General features: G+C 43.4%; 1 protein-coding gene across 5 annotated transcripts in view; it reads right to left on the minus strand.

Annotated features, from left to right (window-relative positions):
- JARID2 (jumonji and AT-rich interaction domain containing 2) overlaps nt 1-21,144 on the minus strand; it is a 589,480-nt gene that overhangs the window by 204,626 nt on the left and 363,710 nt on the right. For all 5 annotated transcript variants that reach the window (XM_069218785.1, XM_069218783.1, XM_069218788.1 and 2 more), the window contains exon 5: nt 18,976-19,152. In XM_069218785.1, coding sequence (XP_069074886.1) covers nt 18,976-19,152 — 177 coding nt within the window. The remainder of the gene's footprint in view (nt 1-18,975; nt 19,153-21,144) is intronic.

Here is a 21,144-nt window from a genome sequence, read left to right on the forward strand (position 1 = left end):
ATAGCAATTTCCTCAGGCATGCATTTGAAACCTTTACAACACCAATGGCTAGACCTGCAACTACAGCTCCCAACTAAACACTATTATGATTACAATACTTGATCTGAATGTAAGGGGCCTTAATGCTCATGCCAAATGCGTGGTTGCGCTGGTGCTGCTGTGTGACTGACTGCAATATCTGGCTCCTCCAGGAGACCAATCCCCTCAAGGAGGACAGGGGGGGCAACTGAGGTATTGATTGTTTTCTGGACAATATTTATTTTCAGTCAAGAGTTGCCGTCATGTTGACAGATAAATTTAGAAGGATGGTATTTAACACTATCACAGCAATACAAGCGAGACTACTGTGCGTACAGATCCCTATAAGTACACCCTTACCTTAGCATTGCAATATACCCCTAAATAACAGCAAGAACAGTTTATATGCAAAGCCCTCTCTCTAGTGTTGGCCTCTCCCAATAAAGACATATTGGCTAGAAGAGACTTCAGCTTAGTTATAGACACAATACTAGACAGAGTACCCCAGAAAGACAGCCAAAATAGGGCCCTGACACCAAAGGGTGTAATAAGGTTGTCCGATGTGGACTTGTCAGATGTCTGGCAATCCCTCAGACTATTCTTTCTATTCAGCACTCAAACATATGTAAGACTGTACTTATATCTGGCCTCTTCCCACATCCTGGCTGCACCACATGTAAAAATTTGGAGTTCAGACCGGTCAAACCACTCCTCTGTCCTGCTCTCCCTTGGAACAACCAGAGCTCAGATCTCTGGGCATCACTGGAGACAATGGTAATTTCCTGCAGAATACTGCAAAGACTTGGATACAGCAGGAAATCTAGTGTTTCATACAATCATCATCTCTGGCATATTCTCCTGTAGGCCGTTGAAACAGGAGGCTCCTTCATAGCTATTTCAGTTTTATTTAACAAAGATTGGGTAGATAAGAGCCTTGATTTAAAAGGTATGGAGAAAGAACTCAAAGCAGCGCAAAAACAAACTGACGCAAAAATATGGAGATAGCTAGCACTGGGTAGAAGGCAACTGAATGCCTTGGACTATGCTGAAGTGTAGCACATCCTTCTCTATACAAAACATACTATGCTGGAAGCAATAAAGTGGGAACAGATGTTAGCTTGCAAACTTTGTGCGTGGCTGAACAGAGATACGGTAGCAATGACTGCCTCCCCAGGTGGGAAACAAGCCCATTCAGATGAAGACACAGCAGAGGCTTTTGAACACTTCTATACTACCTTTTACAGTGCAGAGAAGGTATGCTCAAACTATAGGGACCTATGTCTTCCCACAACCCATGTCACAGGGCTTCTCTCCTAGCAGGCCACCTCTTTGGAATCGGACATCTGATGAGAAGATGAGATAACAAGAATTGCCAAACTCCAACATGCAAAGCCCTGGGCCCAGATGTATTAACTCCAGCCTTCAACAAAACCTTCAGCCCCCTCACTGCCCCAATTCTGGTGTGCCTATTTAACTTCTTTTGAAATTCTGAGTAATTTGCAGATACAATGCACAAGGCAGTTAGAACAGTAATCCACAAACTAGGGAAGAAGCCAGGTTCACAGATTCATAAAGGCTAATATCGCCACTGAATACTGACACGAAGCTTTTCACTGCATCCTAGCAGAGTGCCTTAACTCCTATATATCAAGGGTCTGATAGAAATTGTAGCAATGAATACCAAAGTCTCCACCTTATTGATAAGGTGCTGCACAAGAAGCAGTCCGTGTTCCCCCTTTTGACAAATGCAGAAAAGACATTCAACAGGGTCTATTGGCCCTTTTCTGCAGATAACTCTCAACCGGTTTTGGCACCAGATATAAGAAGTAGGTGTGGTGTGGCTATACATGCCTTTCAGCCACCAGGTTGTGAGTCAATGGAATAAAACTGCAGGCATTTGGGATTTACAGGGCACAAGGTAACGGTGCCCACTCTCCCTGTTCCTTTCTGCCCTTTACCACAAAACCCATTGTGAGAGTTTGGTCCAACTCCCTAATCATAGAAGTTACTATAGGAAGCAACAAACATAAATTGGCTCCATACGCAGCGAAGGTCCTGGTGCCCTGTCAAACCTGTGCAACCGCCTCAGCATTGATCTCGAGGCCTTTAGCCAGATATGAGGGTTCAAAATAAAAATCCAGAAATCACAAATTCTTGGTCTCACCACAAAACCTCAGGCCAGGGCTATTCTGGAAGACACCTTCCCCTTCACTTAGGCAACCAACTAGGTGGAATGGACAATATCACTTACCCAGTGTATGTCTGTTTGTGGCATGTAGTGCGCATATTCACATGCTTTGCATACGGTCGCCATTTAGTGTTCGGCTCGGAGTGTTACACTTGCTTTTCTTCTAAGAAGCTTTTTCGAATCACAAGATCGAGTGATTCCTCCTCTCGGTGATAGTGCACATGGGCACAGAGTCCTTTGCTAGATTGTTTTCCCACAGGAGGGTGAAGTAAGGAGTGAGTAATTGTGTGCATGTATATATGTGCATATATATATATATATATATATATATATATATATATATATATATATATATATATATATATATATATATATATATATATATATATATATATATATGGAAAATGTCACTTACCCAGTGTACATCTGTTCGTGGCATTAGTCGGTGCAGTTTCACATGCTGTGCACATCCCGCCATCTGGTGTTGGGCTCTGAGTGTTACAAGTTGTTTTTCTTCGAAGAAGTCTTTTTTCGAGTCACAAGACCGAGGGACTCCTCCCATTTCGACTCCATTGCGCATGGGCGTCGACTCCATCTTAGATTGTTTTCCCCGCAGAGGGTGAGGTAGGAGTTGTGTATGCTAGTAATAGTGCCCATGCAATGGAGTGAATACGTATATACATAATGAAGTTTAAAGTAATATATTTACAAATTTACAAATGTTCAAGATCAACTTCTAAACGGCTACAGGCTCCTGGGGAGGCGGGTGGGCGCATGTGAATCTGCAGCGACTAATGCCACGAACAGATGTACACTGGGTAAGTGACATTTTCCGTTCAATGGCATGTGTAGCTGCAGATACACATGCTGTGCATAGACTAGTAAGCAGTTATCTCCCCAAAAGCGGTGATTCAGCCTGTAGGAGTTGAAGTTGTTTGAAATAATGTTCGTAGTACAGCTTGACCTACTGTGGCCTGTTGTGCAGTTAACACATCTACACAGTAGTGTTTGGTAAATGTATGAGGCGTAGACCATGTTGCTGCCTTACATATTTCGTTAATTGGAATATTTCCTTGAAAGGCCATGGTAGCACCTTTTTTTCTGGTTGAGTGTGCCTTTGGTGTAATAGGCAGCTCTCTCCTTGCTTTAAGATAGCAGGTTTGAATACACTTAACTATCCACCTAGCAATGCCTTGTTTAGAAATTGGATTCCCTGTATGAGGTTTATGGAAAGCAATAAATAGTTGTTTTGTTTTTCGAATTAGTTTTGTTCTGTCAATGTAGTACATTAGTGCTCTTTTGATGTGTAATGTATGCAGTGCTCTTTCAGCTACAGAATCTGGCTGTGGGAAGAACACTGGTAATTCTACCGTTTGATTCAAGTGGAACGGTGAGATCACTTTTGGTAAAGAATTTGGATTTGTCCGTAGAACTACTTTATGCTTGTGTATTTGAATAAATGGTTCTTGTATGGTAAATGCTTGAATTTCACTCACTCTTCTTAGAGATGGGATGGCAATCAAAAATGCAACTTTCCATGTTAAGTATTGCATTTCACAAGAGTGCATGGGCTCAAAAGGTGGACCCACAAGTCGTGTTAAGACAATGTTGAGGTTCCATGAAGGAACTGGTGGTGTTCGTGGTGGTATAATTCTCTTTAGGCCTTCCATAAATGCTTTTATGACTGGTATCCTAAATAATGAAGTTGAGTGCGTAATTTGCAGGTAGGCTGAAATTGCGGTAAGATGTATCTTTATTAAAGAGAAAGCTAGCTTTGACTTTTGCAATTGTAGTAAGTATCCTACTATATCTTTGGCAGATGCGTGTAAGGGTTGAATTTGATTATTATGGCAGTAATAAACAAATCTTTTCCACTTATTTGCATAGCAGTGTCTAGTGGTAGGTTTCCTAGCTTGTCTTATGACCTCTATACATTCTTGTGTGAGGTCTAAGTGTCCGAATTCTAGGATTTCAGGAGCCAAATTGCAAGATTCAGCGATGCTGGATTTGGATGTCTGATCTGTTGTTTGTGTTGTGTTAACAGATCTGGTCTGTTTGGTAATTTGACATGAGGTACTACTGAGAGGTCTAGTAGTGTTGTGTACCAAGGTTGTCTTGCCCATGTTGGTGCTATTAGTATGAGTTTGAGTTTGTTTTGACTCAATTTGTTTACTAGATATGGAAGGAGTGGGAGAGGGGGGAAAAGCGTAAGCAAATATCCCTGACCAGCTCATCCATAACGCATTGCCCTGAGACTGATCTTGTGGGTACCTGGATGCGAAGTTTTGGCATTTTGAGTTTTCCTTTGTTGCAAATAGATCTATTTGTGGTGTTCCCCACATTTGGAAGTAAGTGTTTAGTATTTGGGGGTGAATCTCCCATTCGTGGATCTGTTGGTGATCCCGAGAGAGATTGTCTGCTAACTGGTTCTGAATTCCTGGAATAAATTGTGCTATTAGGCGAATGTGGTTGTGAATCGCCGAATGCCATATTTTCTGTGTTAGGAGACACAACTGTGTCGAGTGTGTGCCTCCTTGTTTGTTTAGGTAATACATTGTTGTCATGTTGTCTGTTTTGACAAGAATGTGTTTGTGGCTTATTATGGGTTGAAATGCTTTGAGCGCTAGAAATACCGCTAACAGTTCTAAGTGATTTATGTGAAACTGTTTTTGCTGTATGTCCCATTGTCCTTGGATGCTGTGTTGATTGAGGTGTGCTCCCCACCCTATCATGGAAGCATCTGTTGTTATTACGTATTGTGGCACTGGGTCTTGGAAAGGCCGCCCTTGGTTTAAATTTATACTGTTCCACCATTGAAGCGAGATGTATGTTTGGCGGTCTATCAACACCAGATCTAGAAGCTGACCCTGTGCTTGTGACCATTGTGATGCTAGGCACTGTTGTAAGGGCCGCATGTGCAACCTTGCGTTTGGGACAATGGCTATGCATGAAGACATCATGCCTAGTAGTTTCATCACCAGTTTGACTTGAATCTTTTGTTTTGGATACATGGTCTGTATTACATTGTGAAATGTGTGAACTCTTTGTGGACTTGGAGTGGCAATCCCTTTTGCTGTGTTGATTGTCGCCCCTAAGTATTGCTGTGTTTGACACGGCAGAAGGTGTGACTTTGTGTAGTTGATTGAGAAACCTAGTTTGTGTAGGGTTTCTATGACATACTTTGTGTGTTGTGAACACCTTTCTAGAGTGTTGGTTTTGATTAACCAATCGCCTAGGTACGGGAACACATGTATTTGCTGCCTTCTGATATGTGCAGCTACGACTGCTAGGCACTTTGTAAAAACTCTTGGCGCAGTTGTTATTCCGAATGGCAACACCTTGAATTGGTAATGTGTTCCTTGGAATACAAACCTTAAGTACTTTCTGTGTGAAGGATGTATCGGTATATGGAAATATGCATCCTTTAGGTCTAGTGTTGTCATGTAGTCTTGTTGTTTGAGCAGTGGGATTACGTCTTGTAATGTAACCATGTGAAAGTGGTCTGATTTGATGTAGGTATTTAATGTTCGGAGATCTAATATAGGTCTCAGAGTCTTGTCTTTTTTGGGTATGAGAAAGTACAGAGAGTAAACTCCTGTTCCTTTCTGGTGTTCTGGTACTAATTCTATTGCTTCTTTTAGTAGTAATGCCTGAACTTCTAGTCCTAGAAGATGTATATGTTGTTTTGACATAGTGTGTTTTCGGTGGCACGTTTGGAGGGAATTTGAGAAATTCTATGCAATAACCATGCTGGATAATTGCCAGTACCCAAGTGCCTGTTGTTATCTCCTCCCAATGTTTATAAAATTGTCTTAGTCTCCCCCCCACAGGTGTTATGTGTTGGGGATGTGTGACTTGGAAGTCACTGTTTGTTTTGAGGGGTTTTGGAACTTTCCTCTATTTTTTGGGAATTGTGCCCCTCTATATTGCCCCCGAAATCTTCCCCGCTGGTATTGGCTTTGATAAGTGGACCTTGCTTGTGAGGTTGTGGCCTCTGTAGGTTGACCTCGAAACCCTCCCCTAAATGGTGTTTTGCGAAATGTGCCTCTGCTTTGTGGGGAGTAGAGTGCGCCCATGGCTTTTGCGGTATCAGTATCTTTTTTGAGTTTTTCAATAGCAGTGTCGACTTCCGGCCCAAACAACTGCTGTTCATTAAAGGGCATATTCAGCACGGCTTGTTGTATTTCCGGCTTGAATCCTGACGTACGCAACCATGCGTGTCTCCTTATTGTTATTGCAGTATTTACTATCCTTGCAGCTGTATCTGCTGCGTCCATTGATGACAGTATCTGATTATTGGAGATACTTTGTCCTTCTTCTACCACTTGTTGTGCCCTTTTCTGGAACTCTTTGGGTAAGTGTTCTATGAAATGCTGCATTTCGTCCCAATGAGCTCTATCGTATCTTGCCAAAAGTGCTTGTGAATTGGCAATACGCCATTGGTTTGCTGCTTGTGCTGCAACTATTTTACCCGCAGCATCGAATTTGCGACTCTCCTTGTCTGGAGGTGGTGCATCTCCCGAGGTATGAGAGTTTGCTCTCTTTCGAGCTGCCCCAACAACCACAGAATCTGGTGTTAATTGCTGCGTAATATAAACAGGGTCTGTTGGTGGTGGCTTATACTTTTTTTCCACCCTTGGAGTTATGGCTCTGCCTTTAACAGGCTTCTGAAATATTTGTTTTGAATGTTTTAGCATTCCTGGGAGCATAGGTAAGCTTTGGTATTGGCTATGAGTGGAGGAGAGTATTAAAAAGTCATCCTCAATTGGTTCTAAATGCAAGGTGACGTTATGAAACGCAGCTGCCCTTGAGACCACCTGCGTGTAGGATGTACTGTCTTCAGGTGGCGACGGCCTTGTAGGGTAACAGTCTGGGCTGTTATCTGATACAGGAGCATCATAAAGGTCCCATGCATCAGGATCATCTTGACTCATTGCAGTATGAGTCGGAGATTGCATCAGTGGTGGAGTGGCTACCGGTGATGTGTGCATTGATGGTGGTGGAGATGGTGGTGAAGTTGTTTGTCTTGCCACCTTTGCCTGTGGCTGCTTGTCCTTTTCTTGAAAGGCAAGTCTTCTTTTCATCTTAATTGGGGGAAGAGTGCTTATCTTCCCTGTGTCTTTTTGAATGTGGAGCCTTCTTTGAGTGTAGTCTGGCTCAACAGATTGAAGTTCCTCTCCGAACTAATGTCCTTGCATCTGGGAGGACAATCCCTGTTCCTCTGTGTAGGAACCTGTTTTCTGTTCCGATGCTGGATGTTTCGGAATCGAAATCTTTTCGGTCGCCTTTTTGGGCTCCGAGGCAACCTTCTTTATTTTAGGCGTTGTGGTTTCTCGGTGCCGAACTATTTCGGTGCCGAATCTGTTCGGGCCGGTGTCTTGGGCCCGAGATTGCTGTGTGGCGGTATCTCGACCGGAGTCGGATGACTTCGCTACATGCATGCCCTTTTTCGGTGCCAATGATCGGTCACCTATCTTTCGGGTTAAGCCATAGCCTGTTGGCGGTGGCGTCCCCTGGGCTTTTGTGGTCTTCTCGTGAGTTTTATGTTTCGATGTCTTACTCACGGTTTTCGGTGTTTCTTCGGGATTGAGCTCGTCCGAGTCCGATTCATGGATGGAGAAGCTTTCTTCTTCCTCCTCGAAACGCCCTTGTCCTGTCGGCGCTGACGCCATCTGCAGTCTTCTTGCTCTTCGGTCTCTTGATGTCTTCCTCGACCGAAACACTCGACAGGCTTCACAGGTATCCTCCTTGTGCTCTGGAGACAGACACAAGTTACAGACCAGATGTTGATCTGTATATGGATACTTGTTATGGCATTTTGGGAAGAAGCGGAATGGGTCCGTTCCATCAGCCTTGAAGAGACACGTGGCCGGGCCGACCAGGCCCCGACGGGGGGGGAAATCGAAAAAACCCCGAAGGGCCACCGGAGCTCTTCAAAAGTCGGTGTCGATCTGTTATAACTAACCCGATACCGAACGCAAACAATACCGACGATTTTTCCGAGATTCTAACTAACTTTCCGACCCGAAACACGGAGCGAAAAGGAACACGTCCGAACCCGATGGCAGAAAAAAAACAATCTAAGATGGAGTCGACGCCCATGCGCAATGGAGCCGAAATGGGAGGAGTCCCTCGATCTGGTGACTCGAAAAGACTTCTTCGAAGAAAAACAACTTGTAACACTCCGAGCCCAACACCAGATGGCGGGATGTGCACAGCATGTGTATCTGCAGCTACACATGCCACCGAACATATATTTACATGAGAAAGTACCACGACGGATACAGGCTTCCTGGGAGATGTACACTGGGTAAATTACATTTTCAGTTCGATGGCATGTGTAGCTGCAGATAAACATGCTTTGCATTGACTGAAAAGCCGTCCCCTCCTAAGTAAGAAGTGGCTAGCCTGTAGGAGTCAGAGTAGTTTGAAATAATGTTTTAAGCACTGCTTGACCAACATTTGCTTGTTGGCGAGATCGCACATCCACACAGTAGTGGTTAGTAAATGTGTGTGGTGTAGACCATGTGGATGCTGTGCATGATGTCTACCATTGGTATATTTCCCAAGAATGCCACTGAAGCTCCTTTCTTTCTAGTAGAATGTGCTTTAGGAGTTAATAATAGTTGCCTTTTAGCTTTAAGATAGCAAGTCTGAATGCACTTTACTATCCATCTGGCTAATCCTTGTTTGAAAAATGGGATTACCTTTGTGAAGCTGTTGAAAAGCCACAAAACGTTGTTTAGATGTCTATATAATACAGAAGATCTCTTTTGAGATCAAGAGTGTGGAGAGCTCTTTCAGCAACTGAATCTGGCTGTGGAAAGAAGACTGGCAATTCCACTGACTGATGTGAAATGGTGAGACTGCTATGGGTAGAAGATTTGGATTTGTCCTAAGTACTATTTTCTGCTTGTGAATTTGGAAGAAGGGTTCTTCTTAAGTAAATGCTTGTATTTCACTTACTCTGCTTAAGCAAGTAATTGCTACCAGGAAAGCCATGATAGAAAATGCAGTGCGCAATAATGCATGGGTTCAAAAGGTGGAACCATAAGCCTTGTGAGCACAATGTTAAGATTCCAGGGTGAAACTGATGGAACTCTCGGTGGAATAACTCTTAAGGTCTTCCATAAAAGCTTTTATGACAGGAATTCTAAACAGAGAGGTATATTTTGGAGGAAGGCTGATATTGCTGTTAAATCAATTTTAATAGATGAATATGCAAGATTAGCGTTTTGTACGTAAAGCAAATAGCATAAACATCCTGTACGGCTGCTTTAAGTGGATCAATGTTTTGGGTTGACAGTAATATACAAAACGTTTCCATTTAGCTGCATATCACTGCCTGGTGGTAAGTGTACATGCTTCCCTTTGAATGGCCATACATTCTGATTTAAGCTGTAAATATCCAAATTCTATGAACTCAGGAGCCAAATCGTCAGGTTGAGCATACTGGGATGCCTGATTTGACCTTTGTTTTGAGTCAATTGGTCTGGTCTGTATGGAAGCTTGTGATGTGGTACTACAGATAGATCCAATAGTGTTGTGTACCAGTGTTGACGTGCCCAGGTGGGAGCTATGAGTATCATAGTGCGGGAAGTGTGATGGATTTTGTTGAACAGCAACTGAATTACTGGGAGAGGAGGGAAAAGCATAAGCAAATATCCCTGACCAATTGATTCATAGAGCATTGCCCTTGGATCGAGGGTGTGGGTACCTGGATGCGAAGTTTAGGCATTTTGCATATTCGCTTGTTTGCGAAGAGGTCTATGTTTGGTGTTCTCCACATGTGAAACTACTGTTGAATTACTTGTAGGTGAATCTCCCTTTTCCTGTATTTGTTGCTGCTTCCTACTTCAGAAGTCCACTAGTTGGTTGTGTATCCCCAGGATATACTCTGCTAATAGATCAATGTGATTGTGAATTGCCCATTTCCAAATTGTCTGTACTCAAGGAGACAATTGAGATGAGGGTTCCCCCCCCATTTCTGTAGACATTACATTGTTGTCATCTTGTCTGTCCTTATTAACACTGTCTTGTGTGTGATCTGTGGCTGGAATGCTTTGAGTGCTAAGAACACTGCTACCAATTCCAAGTGGTTTATTTGGCAAGTCTGCCGAATTGAGTCACATTCTCCCTGTATTGTAAGAGTGTTGAGATGGGTTCCCCAACCTGTCACTGATGCATCTGTGGTTATTATGGTCTGTGGCACAGGGTCCTAAAATGGCCGGCCTTTTGATATGTTGGTGTAATTCCACCACTGCAGAGAGTTGTAAGTCTGGCGGTCCAACCACACCATCACAATCGTGAAGCTGACCCTGTGCCTGAGACTATTGTTGTGAAAGACACTGTTGCAGGGTCTCATGTTTAGACGTGTATTGGGTACTATTGATATGCAGGATACCATTATTCCCAATAGTTTCATGATAATCCTTACTGTGTAAGTTGATTGTATTATAGCTGAGATAGGAGAATGTGGAACGCTTGAACCCTTTGTGGGTTTGGATAGGCTAATGCTGACAGTGTTCAGAATGCTCCCAGATATGGTTGTATTAGCGCTGGCTGAAGGTGAGACTTGTGGTAATTGATTGTAAACCTTAGACTGTGTAGAGTATCGATTGTGTATTGTGTGTTGTTGCTGACAGGTTGGAATGGTGCTGGCTTTTATGAGCCAGTCGTCCAGATAGGGAAAGACATTTATATACTGTCTTCCGAGGTATGCTGCAACCAGTGCTAGGCATTTGGTAAATACCCTTGGTGCTGTTGTTACTCCAAAGGATAGCACTTTGAATTGGTAGTGCTTGCCTGCTATCACAAACCTCAAGTATTTGCAGTGTGCTGGGTGTATGGGAATATGGAAGTAAGCATCTTTTAGATCTAATGCTGTCATGTAGTCTTGTTTTTGTAACAAAGGGATGACATCCTGAAGAGTGACCATTAGGAAGTGCTCTGAGAGACTATAGTGATTAGGAGGTACGAGGTCGAAGATTGGTCTGAGAGTGCCATCCATTTTTGGTATGAGGAAGTATAGAGAATATACTCCTGTTCCTTGTTGATTGATGGGTACTAGCTCTATTGCACCTTCAAGTAGAAGAGATTCTACCTCTTGTTTTAGCAGAACAATATGTTCCGGAGAAAGCCTGTGTGAACGAGGGGGAATGTTTGATGGAGTGGAGATGAGTTCTAGGCAACAACCATTGTGGATAATTGACAGTACCCACTGATCTGATGTAATTTGATGACAATGACTGGAAAAGTTGCAGCCTCCCTCCCACAGGAGATGTGTGCTGTGTGGAGATACAGAGAAAGCTGCTTTGATGAGGTGGAGGCACCTTTTGTGGCAGTGAATTTACCCCTACCTCTGAAACTGTGTCCTCTACACAAACCCCTAAAAGATCCCCTGGAATAAAACGGTTGTCCCTGTTTTTGTTGGAACGTAGAGGCCTCTGATGTTTGGGGGTTACGAATTGGGGCTTACGAAAAGTGCCCCAAAAAGGTGATGTGTAAAGGGCACCCATGGCCTTTGTTTTATTAGGGTCCTTTTTTAATTTTTCAATGGCGGTATCCACCTCAGGTCCAAATAGTTGTTATTTATTGAATGGCATATTAAGGACCGCTTGCTGTATCCCAGGTCTGAATCCTGAGGACCGCAACCAAGCATGCCTCCTGATTGTAACACTAGCATTGATTCCCCTAGCTGCTGTGTCAGCTGCATCTAGTGTGGATCTAATTTGATGGCAATAGTTTGTCCTTCTGCCACTATCCACTGTGCCCTTTTTTGGTGTTCTTTAGGGAGATATTGCAGGAACCCCTGCATTTCGTCCTAATGAGCCCTGTCATACCAGGCTAAAAGGGCTTGGGAATTGGCAATCCTCCACTGATTTACAGCTTGAGTTGCCACTCTTGCCTGCTGCATCAAATTTGCAGCTTTCTTTATTCAGGGAGAGGAGCATCCCCTGTGGGCTGACTATTCTCTCTTTTCCTGGCTGCACTAACCACGATGGAATCAGGTGGCAATTGTTGTGATATAAAAATTGGGTCTGATGGTGCAGCTTTATATTTCTTATCTACCCTAGGTGTTAGTACCCTAGCCTTTGCCAGCTCTTTAAACAATTGACCAGCATGTTTTAACATGCCTGGTAGCATCAGCAAACATTGGTACTGCTTATGTGTAAAGAATAGGGTGTTGAGTAGGAAATCATCCACTATGGGTTCAGAGTGCAACTGCACATTGTGGTATGTGGCTGCTCTGGCAATGACTTGATTATAGGCCGTGGTGTCTTCAGGTGGAGATGGCCTTGTGGGATACAGATCAGGGTCATTAGATGGAATTGGGTCAGAACCATACATACCCCATAGGTCCATATTTTAAGGATTGTCACCCATATAATCCCTGTGTGAGGAGACAGGAGATTGTGCAGAAAACTGTGTGGGTTAAGGTGGTGGTGGAGAAGTAGAAAGGCGAATGCAGTGGAGAAGTAGAAAGGCGAATGCAGTGGAGAAGGCTGATGCACTGTCTATGGCTTCTCCTTGTGCTTAAATAGTTTTGCCGGTGAAGGGCCAGATTCCAAACTTTCTAGGAATGACAGTTTCCACTTGGTCATAGGAGGAGGAGAGGCAATAATTTTCCCTGTAACCTTTTGAATTTGTATTTTCTTCTGTTTATAGTCCATGACCTTAAGAATGGGCCTAATGTCTGTTGACTCCTCTGAAGATGGAAAATGTTTACTTCTAACAAATATATGCTCTGAAAGCTTGGTGATAGACTGCTTAAAATGTGGTCTCTGAAGCAGATGGAAGTTTATTCGGCTCAGAAGAGGAGCTTGGTTGCTTCGGCTCCAAGGTGGTATGTAGCAGTTTCAGTTCCAAAGTGGATGTTTCAATCTTACGACTCGATTCCAAAACAGGCATGGCAGTCTGTTCGGTCGAGTGCATTTTGGCCTTTATCGACACCGAGGGCCTATCGTTGAGATGTAATTTTCGAGTTTGACCATGGCCAGCAAGCAGTGGTGGACCCAAAGCCTTCTGAGCTGACTTTTTAAACTGTTTTTAGTGATGGGAAGGGGCTGGAGTACTGCGCCGTAGGAATAACTTGGCTGTCCCCATCTGAGTCACAGTCAGAATCAGAGTCTGCAATGGAAACTGCAGTCTGCGCCTGTTCCTCTCAGAAAATGTCAGGCGTTTGTTCGGTCAACTTTGATGCCATCTCTAGCAGTCTTGCTCTTCGATCCGGTAAAGTCTTCCTCGAATCGGAAGGATCGGCATGCCTCGTAGGTTTCTTCCTTATGATCTGGAGAGATGCAGTGGTTGCACACCAAGTGTTGGTCGGTGTAGGGGAACGTGGTTTAGCACCGGGGGCAGAATCGAAATGGAGTCCAATCCATGAGCCTGTGATGCAGTAGGCCCGACAAGGACGCGGGCACCAGAAAGGTTGTTTAATCGATCCAGACACTACAATCAGATCGAGTGTAGTGAGAAAACGCATTTGAAAACGATACCGACGTTGAAGGCAAAGATAGAGAAGTTCAGACAGTACCGAATCAAGATCTACCGGAGCGAGAGGGAACAGGTCCGAACCAGACGCAAAAAGAAAACAATCTAACAAAGGACTCTAAGCCCATGCACACTATCACCGAGAGGAGTCATTCGATCTTGTGATCAAAAAAGTTTCTTTGAAGAAAAACGTGTAACACTCCGAGCCCAACACTAGATGGCGACCTTATGCAAAGCATGTTTATCTGCAGTTACACATGCTATTGAACACCTAGGATTTAAAATCTGTCCTTGCGCAGGCAAAACCGCCAAACTCAGCTATACAAACCTCCTTCTCCCACAACCCATTTAGAATTACACTCTTGGTAGCTGACATGGCTGTTTCTAATTTTGGGGGGGGGGGGGTTTCAGAATTGCAGTTGTCAAGATGACTCTCCGACCTAAAATACTAATCATCATGCAAACTCTTCTCCTGCAACGCCCCCCACAGTTCATGAATAAGCTAAAAATGTATCACTGAAGTATTTATCTGGGAAGGCAAGAAACAAAATGTTTTTTTTACCTGTAGAAGTAGTTTAACAGTTTGAAGAGGTTTCTGGATTCACATGCTGTGCATTATTCCTCCATCTAGTGGTTGGGTCGGGAAAGTTGTGTTCTAGTCTGTTTCTTTTTCTTTTTCCCTTGGGGCGTCTACCATTTTTACAGTAGTAGGTGGGTTGAAAGTGAATCCGGAAAACTCTCCAAACTGATAAACTACCTCTACAGGTAAGAAACCATTTCATTTTGTCGCATGAATCCTTTTCTGGATACATATGCTGTGTATTAAGATTATACAGCAGTATCCCAATCCATGGGTTAGTTGGGGTGAAATGTGGATGAGCTGGCAAATATCTGTCTTAGTACCTTCTGACCCACTTGTGCTTCCTTGTTCATCTGAAAGTCCACACAGTCGTGTTTTGCAAAGGTGTGTGGAGATGCCCATGTCACTGCAGCACAGATTCTCTATGGGTATATTGGCTAGGTACACTGGTGTGGCGCCCTTCTTTTGATTGTTTGTGCTCTGGGATATGCAGATAAGTGTTGTTTTGGCAAATGACATGAAAAGCTGGTTTCCCTAGCAAAATATTTTGGTTCCCTGCTGGTAGTATATTAAAGCTCTTCTAAAGTCCAAGGCCCTTTCAGCTTGTGTTTTTGGTTCCTGAAAGAAAGCCGGTAATAGTATGATCTGATTAATGTGTAACTGCATCACTACCTTTGGTAGGAAGTGTGAATTAGTTCTAAGGGCCACCTTGTTCTCGTGTATTTGCAAGTCCGGCTCCAGGACTGTCAATGCCTTTAATTTGCTAATTCTGCGTAGTGAGGTGATTGCTAACTGAAAGGCTGTTTTGAGGGTGGCTTTACGTCCGTTTTGTGCATGGGTTCGAATGGCTCTGTCATTAGCTGAGTCAACACCGTGTTGAGGCTCCATAAAGGTGCTGGTGCTGATCTTCGTGGTGACACCCTTTTTGATCCTTCTTCGAATCTCTTTACTACTGTAGATGTAATGTGTCTCTAATGTAAGCCACTATTTCTTCCAGATGTACCTTTAGTGATGCATAGGTAAGGCCACTGTCTAGCAGATGGGTGAGCTATATTAATACTGTGTCTGGATGCGTCCTTGAGTCCATCCTATTGTTTGTGGATGAATTAATGTGTCTTTTCTACTTATGTGTGTAGCATTTTTGTGTGCGTCGTTTCCTTGCTTCCCTTAGGATTTCCATTGTCCTTTCAAGGAGTTGCAGGTGACCGAATTCTACGTATTCAGGAGCCAAGCTGCTAGCTCCTTTTGGCTGGCTCTTTGTGATATACTACTCCATGTTGAATTGACAGTAGGTCCTTTACTGACTTCAGTGTGATCACTTGTTCCCTGGACATTTCCAGCAGATCTGAGTACCACGTCTCCCTTGTCTACTCAGGGCCTATGAGGAGGATTTTGTTCCTCGATTGTCTGGCCTTCTCTAGCACCCTATGGATCAGGGGAATTTGAGGAAAAACGTATGCAAATTTCCCTGACCAATTTATTGGCAGGGAATTCCCTTTCAAGTGTGTGGGGGGGGGGGGGCGAGGTTGTTGAGTGGTGAGGAAACCTGAAGGCAAAGTGTTAGCATTTTGTGTTTGCTGCTCGTGTGAGCGGTTTTCCTGTCTGTTTAATTTGTTTGCCCCTGTGTTTAGTTCTCCTGGTAGGTGAATTGTTTTTAGAGCTATTAGATGCTGTATTGCCCAGTGAAAAATGTCTTGGGCTAGCCTCGATATGGTGAAGGATTTTGTTCCCCCTTGTTTGTTCAGGTAAAACATGTTGGTTGTACTGTCCATGGTATCAAAACAGTTCTGCCTGTCAAGTGCATATGGAAGGCCATTAGGGCTAGGAAGACTATTTAATTGATGGGTTTCACTGCATCAGAGTCATTCCAAAGGCCACATACTTTCTTAGGGCTTGAGCAAGTACCCCAACCCTTGTATGATGTGCCCGTTGTTATGGTCACAGCAGGAGTTGGTGTCTTGAAAGATCTCCCTATGCTTATGTTTATAGGATTCCACCTTTGTATTTCCTTTTGTACCTTTCCCACCTTAGCTTCCTGTGGCTTGTGACCATTTGTTGCAAATCCATTCCTGGATGGGTCGCATGTGCAATCTTGCATGCGGGATCAATGGGATGCATGATGCCATCATGCCCATGAGCTTCATGACAGTCCTCACTGTCACTGACTGACACTTCTGGATGGTCTCCACCCTCTTCTGAACTGGGTACAACCATGCCTTCTTTGAGTTTAGTGTGGGATGTGTAGTTGATAGGATGTGCTATCCTCTGGCAGGAAGGGTCGTGCAGGGCACAAATCTGGGTCATTGTTCAACGTGAGATCAGGGTCATACGTGTCCCATGGATCTAGATCCTGTTGTGTCCCACCCAAATCTAGCCCAGTGTACACAGGGAATCCCTGAGGTGTAAAGTCTCCTGCAGTAGGTAAGGCAGGTGAATGAGGAGGGGAGGGAGGTGGAGGTGGAGGGGAGGGAGGTGGAGGAGAAGCAGGAGGTGGAGGTGTAGAAGGAAGAGGTGGAGAAGACCTGTGAGGTGTGGAGGAAGCCTTGTCCTTGGTAACCTTCTTTGAAGGTGGAGAAATGTTCAAAGCCTCACGGAAGGATAATTCCCTCTCGAAAAGTACAGGGAGGGAAAGCAATAACGCACCCTGTACCTTCCTGGATATAGGAGCAGTGCTGTCCAGTGGCCATCATCTACAAAATAGGTTCCACAGGTGAAGACATAGCTGAAGACAGGCTAAAGTCCTTCTACTCCGAAGATCTTGTCTCTGTGGTTTTCTGCACCAAAGTTTTCGGTTGGTGCACTTTGCTAGGCACAGAGGAAGAAGTGGTAGCTGTTCGGGTCTGTCCCGAAGTACACAGAGCTAAAGTTTGGACTTAAGTGCCTTGGACCGAAGTGCCGGAGGTTGAAGCCTAAGACAGTGTTTTGGTCTTGGCTATTTTCAGAGCCAAATCCGAGGGCAGGGCAGCCGAAACAATTTTTCAGATCCAACCATGGGCTGGTAGCAGTGGCAGTCCGGTGATCTCTAGGATGGGCAAGAGGGACCACAATACTCACGGGTTGTGCAGATGTTACCTTGTGGTATTCATCACCGACTGGACGCTGGAGTCTGAGTCCTGGATGGAGAAGGCTGCCTCTTGTTGTCTCTCCTCCTGGGCGTGTTCCTTCCTGATGTCTGGGGTGTCACTTGGACTCTTATGAACCCTCTCCAACCAACGAGCTCTTCGTTCCCGAAGGGTCTTCTCTGACTGGAAGAATATACAGGCGATGTAGGTAGCTTCTTGGTGATCGGGGGAGAGGCACAGGTTACACATCTGATGTTGGTAGGTGTTGGGAAATTTCGAGTGGCACTGAAGGCTGAAACAAAACGGTGTCCGTTCCATCAGTTCGACATACTCATTGGTGTCAAGTGGTGAGGTAGGCCCTAAATGGGCGAGGTCACCCCTGAGGGTGCACGATCAGTGCCCAGACTGACTAAAGGAGACGAAGGTGGGAATATGCGATCGTGAAACAACACCGTTGATAAGGAGAAGACCAAAGGAAATATTTTGAACTAGAATAAGTTGAAAGACAGAACGAAGACATGTTCGAACCCAACAGCAGAGAGAAAACAATCTAACAAAGGAGTTGATGCCCATATGCAGTATCACCGAGAAAAAGGAGAAACTCGATTCTGTGACTAGAAAACACTTCTTTGAAGAAAAACAGCTTGCAAAAGTCTGGACCCAACACAAGATGGCAGGAGTAAGCAGAGCATGTGTATTTACATCCACACATGCCACTGAATATGTAGGTTCATTGCCTGTAGGGTCTGACATACTCTGCTGCTTATGGTTGCCTTGATCAAATGCTAGCCCATAGCTAACATTTGGTAAAGTAAGGGAGTTCAACATTATGTGATTAGTTTCTGGAACGTTTATTTGGAAACCCTCTTATGCAGCATATGGGAGCAAAAAGCCTAGAGACCAACTTGAGATACTTTTTCAGCAGCAGGGCAATATGTGCCTGAGAAGTGTTAATATTGATGAAAGTGGAAGAGACCCTTAAGTGCAATAGTGGAGCAATCACTCAGTAACCTGAACATTTCTAAAGAAAACGCAGGTTCCTTCATTCATATAAGCAAAGCACATGCTGTGAATGAGGCCTATTTCAAGAACTTAATACCTCAATTGTTAAAAAAAACAATTTGTACAGCAACTAAGTATCATTTAAATCCACTGTTACAAATGAAAGGGTAAATCTATTCATATCAAACATATAACTCTTTCTCTGGGATATGCTCATATAATGAAAATATTCCCAGAGACCCATCCATAATCTGTACAAATGCTAGTGAACGGATGATTTTCACTTCTAGGCTGGAAAAAATGAACTCCTTTATCCATTTAATCAAACCGGAATAAACATGGCATATTTGCAAGTAGATGTTGTCACAATGAGTAACAGATCTCAATAGCTAAAAACGCAGTTGCAATAGTAACGAAATAGAAAATTTGGTAAAGGAATTATGCGCTTGTAGTATTTTTCTTCTTGGATCTTTTTTCAATAAGCTTTTGTGAATTTATTTCTCATGTGTTACCTTCCACTAATGCTCGCTCAATTTCTTGCACAGCTTAACAAGGAACTTCAACCCTTTCATAAGTTTTCTTGTGCATTTTTTTCTGGGAAGCACACAAAATAATTGGACGCAATAACATACCATGTCCGTTGAGAATATGTTTATGTGTTTTTCCTTTTCGTGGGGTCGAATGGCATGAGGATGGGGTTGTTGTGGTAGTTGATTTTGAATCCTCCGTTTCTTCATCCTCCTCCTCCACGTCGTCTTCATCTAGTGAGGTTCCAAAACATGCAATGGAGCTGGGCAAAGCTGGAGAACCTAAACATGTTGAAACAGAAGGGTCATTAAATCTCTTTACATTTAAGCAAATCTAGTTAGTGCTGAATTTTCAAACGTAGAGTGTAGGTGGAAAAAAGCAGCAAAAAATGTATACATTCTGAAAACTGGATACACCTATTGTGCTACTGTCATCAGAAATAGAAAACAATTACCTTAACAACTATTCCAGTATTCTTGCCTTTGCTCAACTCCGCTCCTCTAGTTGGGAAATGCCTGGTTTGAAGCCAGAACAGGAAACATTCATCTATGAAATGTTGTCACTTTAAAAGAAAATTTGAACACCTCACACAAGTGCCACCCTATTCCCATCCAAGCACTATCAACAGGCTCAAACAGTTCCCGTTTGCTTTTTCTCAAACATGAAAGGTAATAGGTCCACACTGCACTTTAAAGGAGAGGATGGCTGCCCACCACTGGTGAGAGAGAGGAAGCCAAAGAGCATCAGAATCTCCATTAAGGTAGATTTCCTTATGCTATTATCATGCTCTCCCTTCTTAAGAATTGATTAGATTCCAATTTCACTTCTTTATAATAGGAGGGAGGAAACAACATGTGTCTAATCAGGCTCCATGCAAACAGGATACACAACATTTCCTGACCGAAAAGAGTATCTTTTCTAGAAGACTCATCCAAAAAAAGTAATGTTTGAAAAGAATGTGGAAAGCCCCCTATTACTGCCTTGCAAATGTCTGTCATAAAAAAAAGATCTACGAGTATGAAGTCAGGATTACAATCTGCTGTAATACTGTAGCATTTGAAAATGTCCACTTAGCAACAATGGCGTTAGTTGCTCTGCTGTCAGTTGGAATGAGCACTATTAATGCTCAAATTATGAGTGGGTTTTTCTATCCATACAACATTTTTAAGCTCAACAGGCATCAACATTTTGCAGGGTACCCTCAGTCGATAAGAAAACTTGGTACATTAACAAAACTCTGAACAGTCACTATCATACGATCCATATACTTTCCTCCCAGATTAAAAGCAATGAAAGCTTCTGGATCATCTATATTAGACTTTGGGACTGTCATTTATGCAGGACTAGAAACCCGAGCTATGACATTAGCAATGAGGACTCAAAAACACAGCATCGAGGATACTTCTCAGACTGAGAAAATATCAACATTTCTAGCTTTGTCAGTATCCACTTTATTCGTTGCTGATGAAACAGAAGACTGTTTAAACCCACAGAGCTATTCATGTTCTTGGTCTTTCATTACTGCAGAAAGACTGTCATACCCCAAGAAGTGAGCTTAATAATCTGATAGTGACTCCTTTCTTTCAACCCATGTTTGTTTTTTCACAACAGGGACTACTTTGGATAGTCAATTGCATTTACTTTCTTGTAAATGCAACCTGCAGATCAAGCATACACTTAGGTAATGTCTCACCAATAAATAATATAGTAGCAAAGTATATTTTCAGTTGGTTAAACCCTTCCATACACACTCTTTACATTGCCATTCTGCTCACAAAATAAAAAAATAACTGGATAACCTGCTCGCCTCCTTTCTCTTCACGTTTTACATTAATGGTCTAGAACGTGCTTCATTGGACCAAGGGTGGATGTACCGAGTATGGGCGGTCATCGTCTGCCTATTCTCTTAAATGCAGACGCCACCATCCTAATGTCACGCACGGCCAAGGGTCTACACTGCCTTCTAGATCTTTTTGTACTTTTTATGGATGGGCTGGATCTTACCATAAATAACACCAAGGCCCTCATTATGTCATTGGTAGTAAAAAAAAAAAAAAAAAAAAAAATCCTACTGCCGCCGTGACGGCTGCCAAAATACCGTCACCGCGGCTACTATCCATCCGCCATACTATGATCACTGCCGGACTTCCGCCACAAGAAGGGTGGAAATCCTGCAGTGATCATACTGGCGGATGGGGGTAAGCTAGCGCTGCTACCACCAGCATTGCACGCCAGTAGTATGCTGCCAGGCGTATCATGACCTGTGATGTGGC

This window comes from Pleurodeles waltl, chromosome 2_1 (assembly GCF_031143425.1).
Source record: "Pleurodeles waltl isolate 20211129_DDA chromosome 2_1, aPleWal1.hap1.20221129, whole genome shotgun sequence".
NCBI classification, from domain to species: Eukaryota; Metazoa; Chordata; class Amphibia; order Caudata; family Salamandridae; genus Pleurodeles; species Pleurodeles waltl.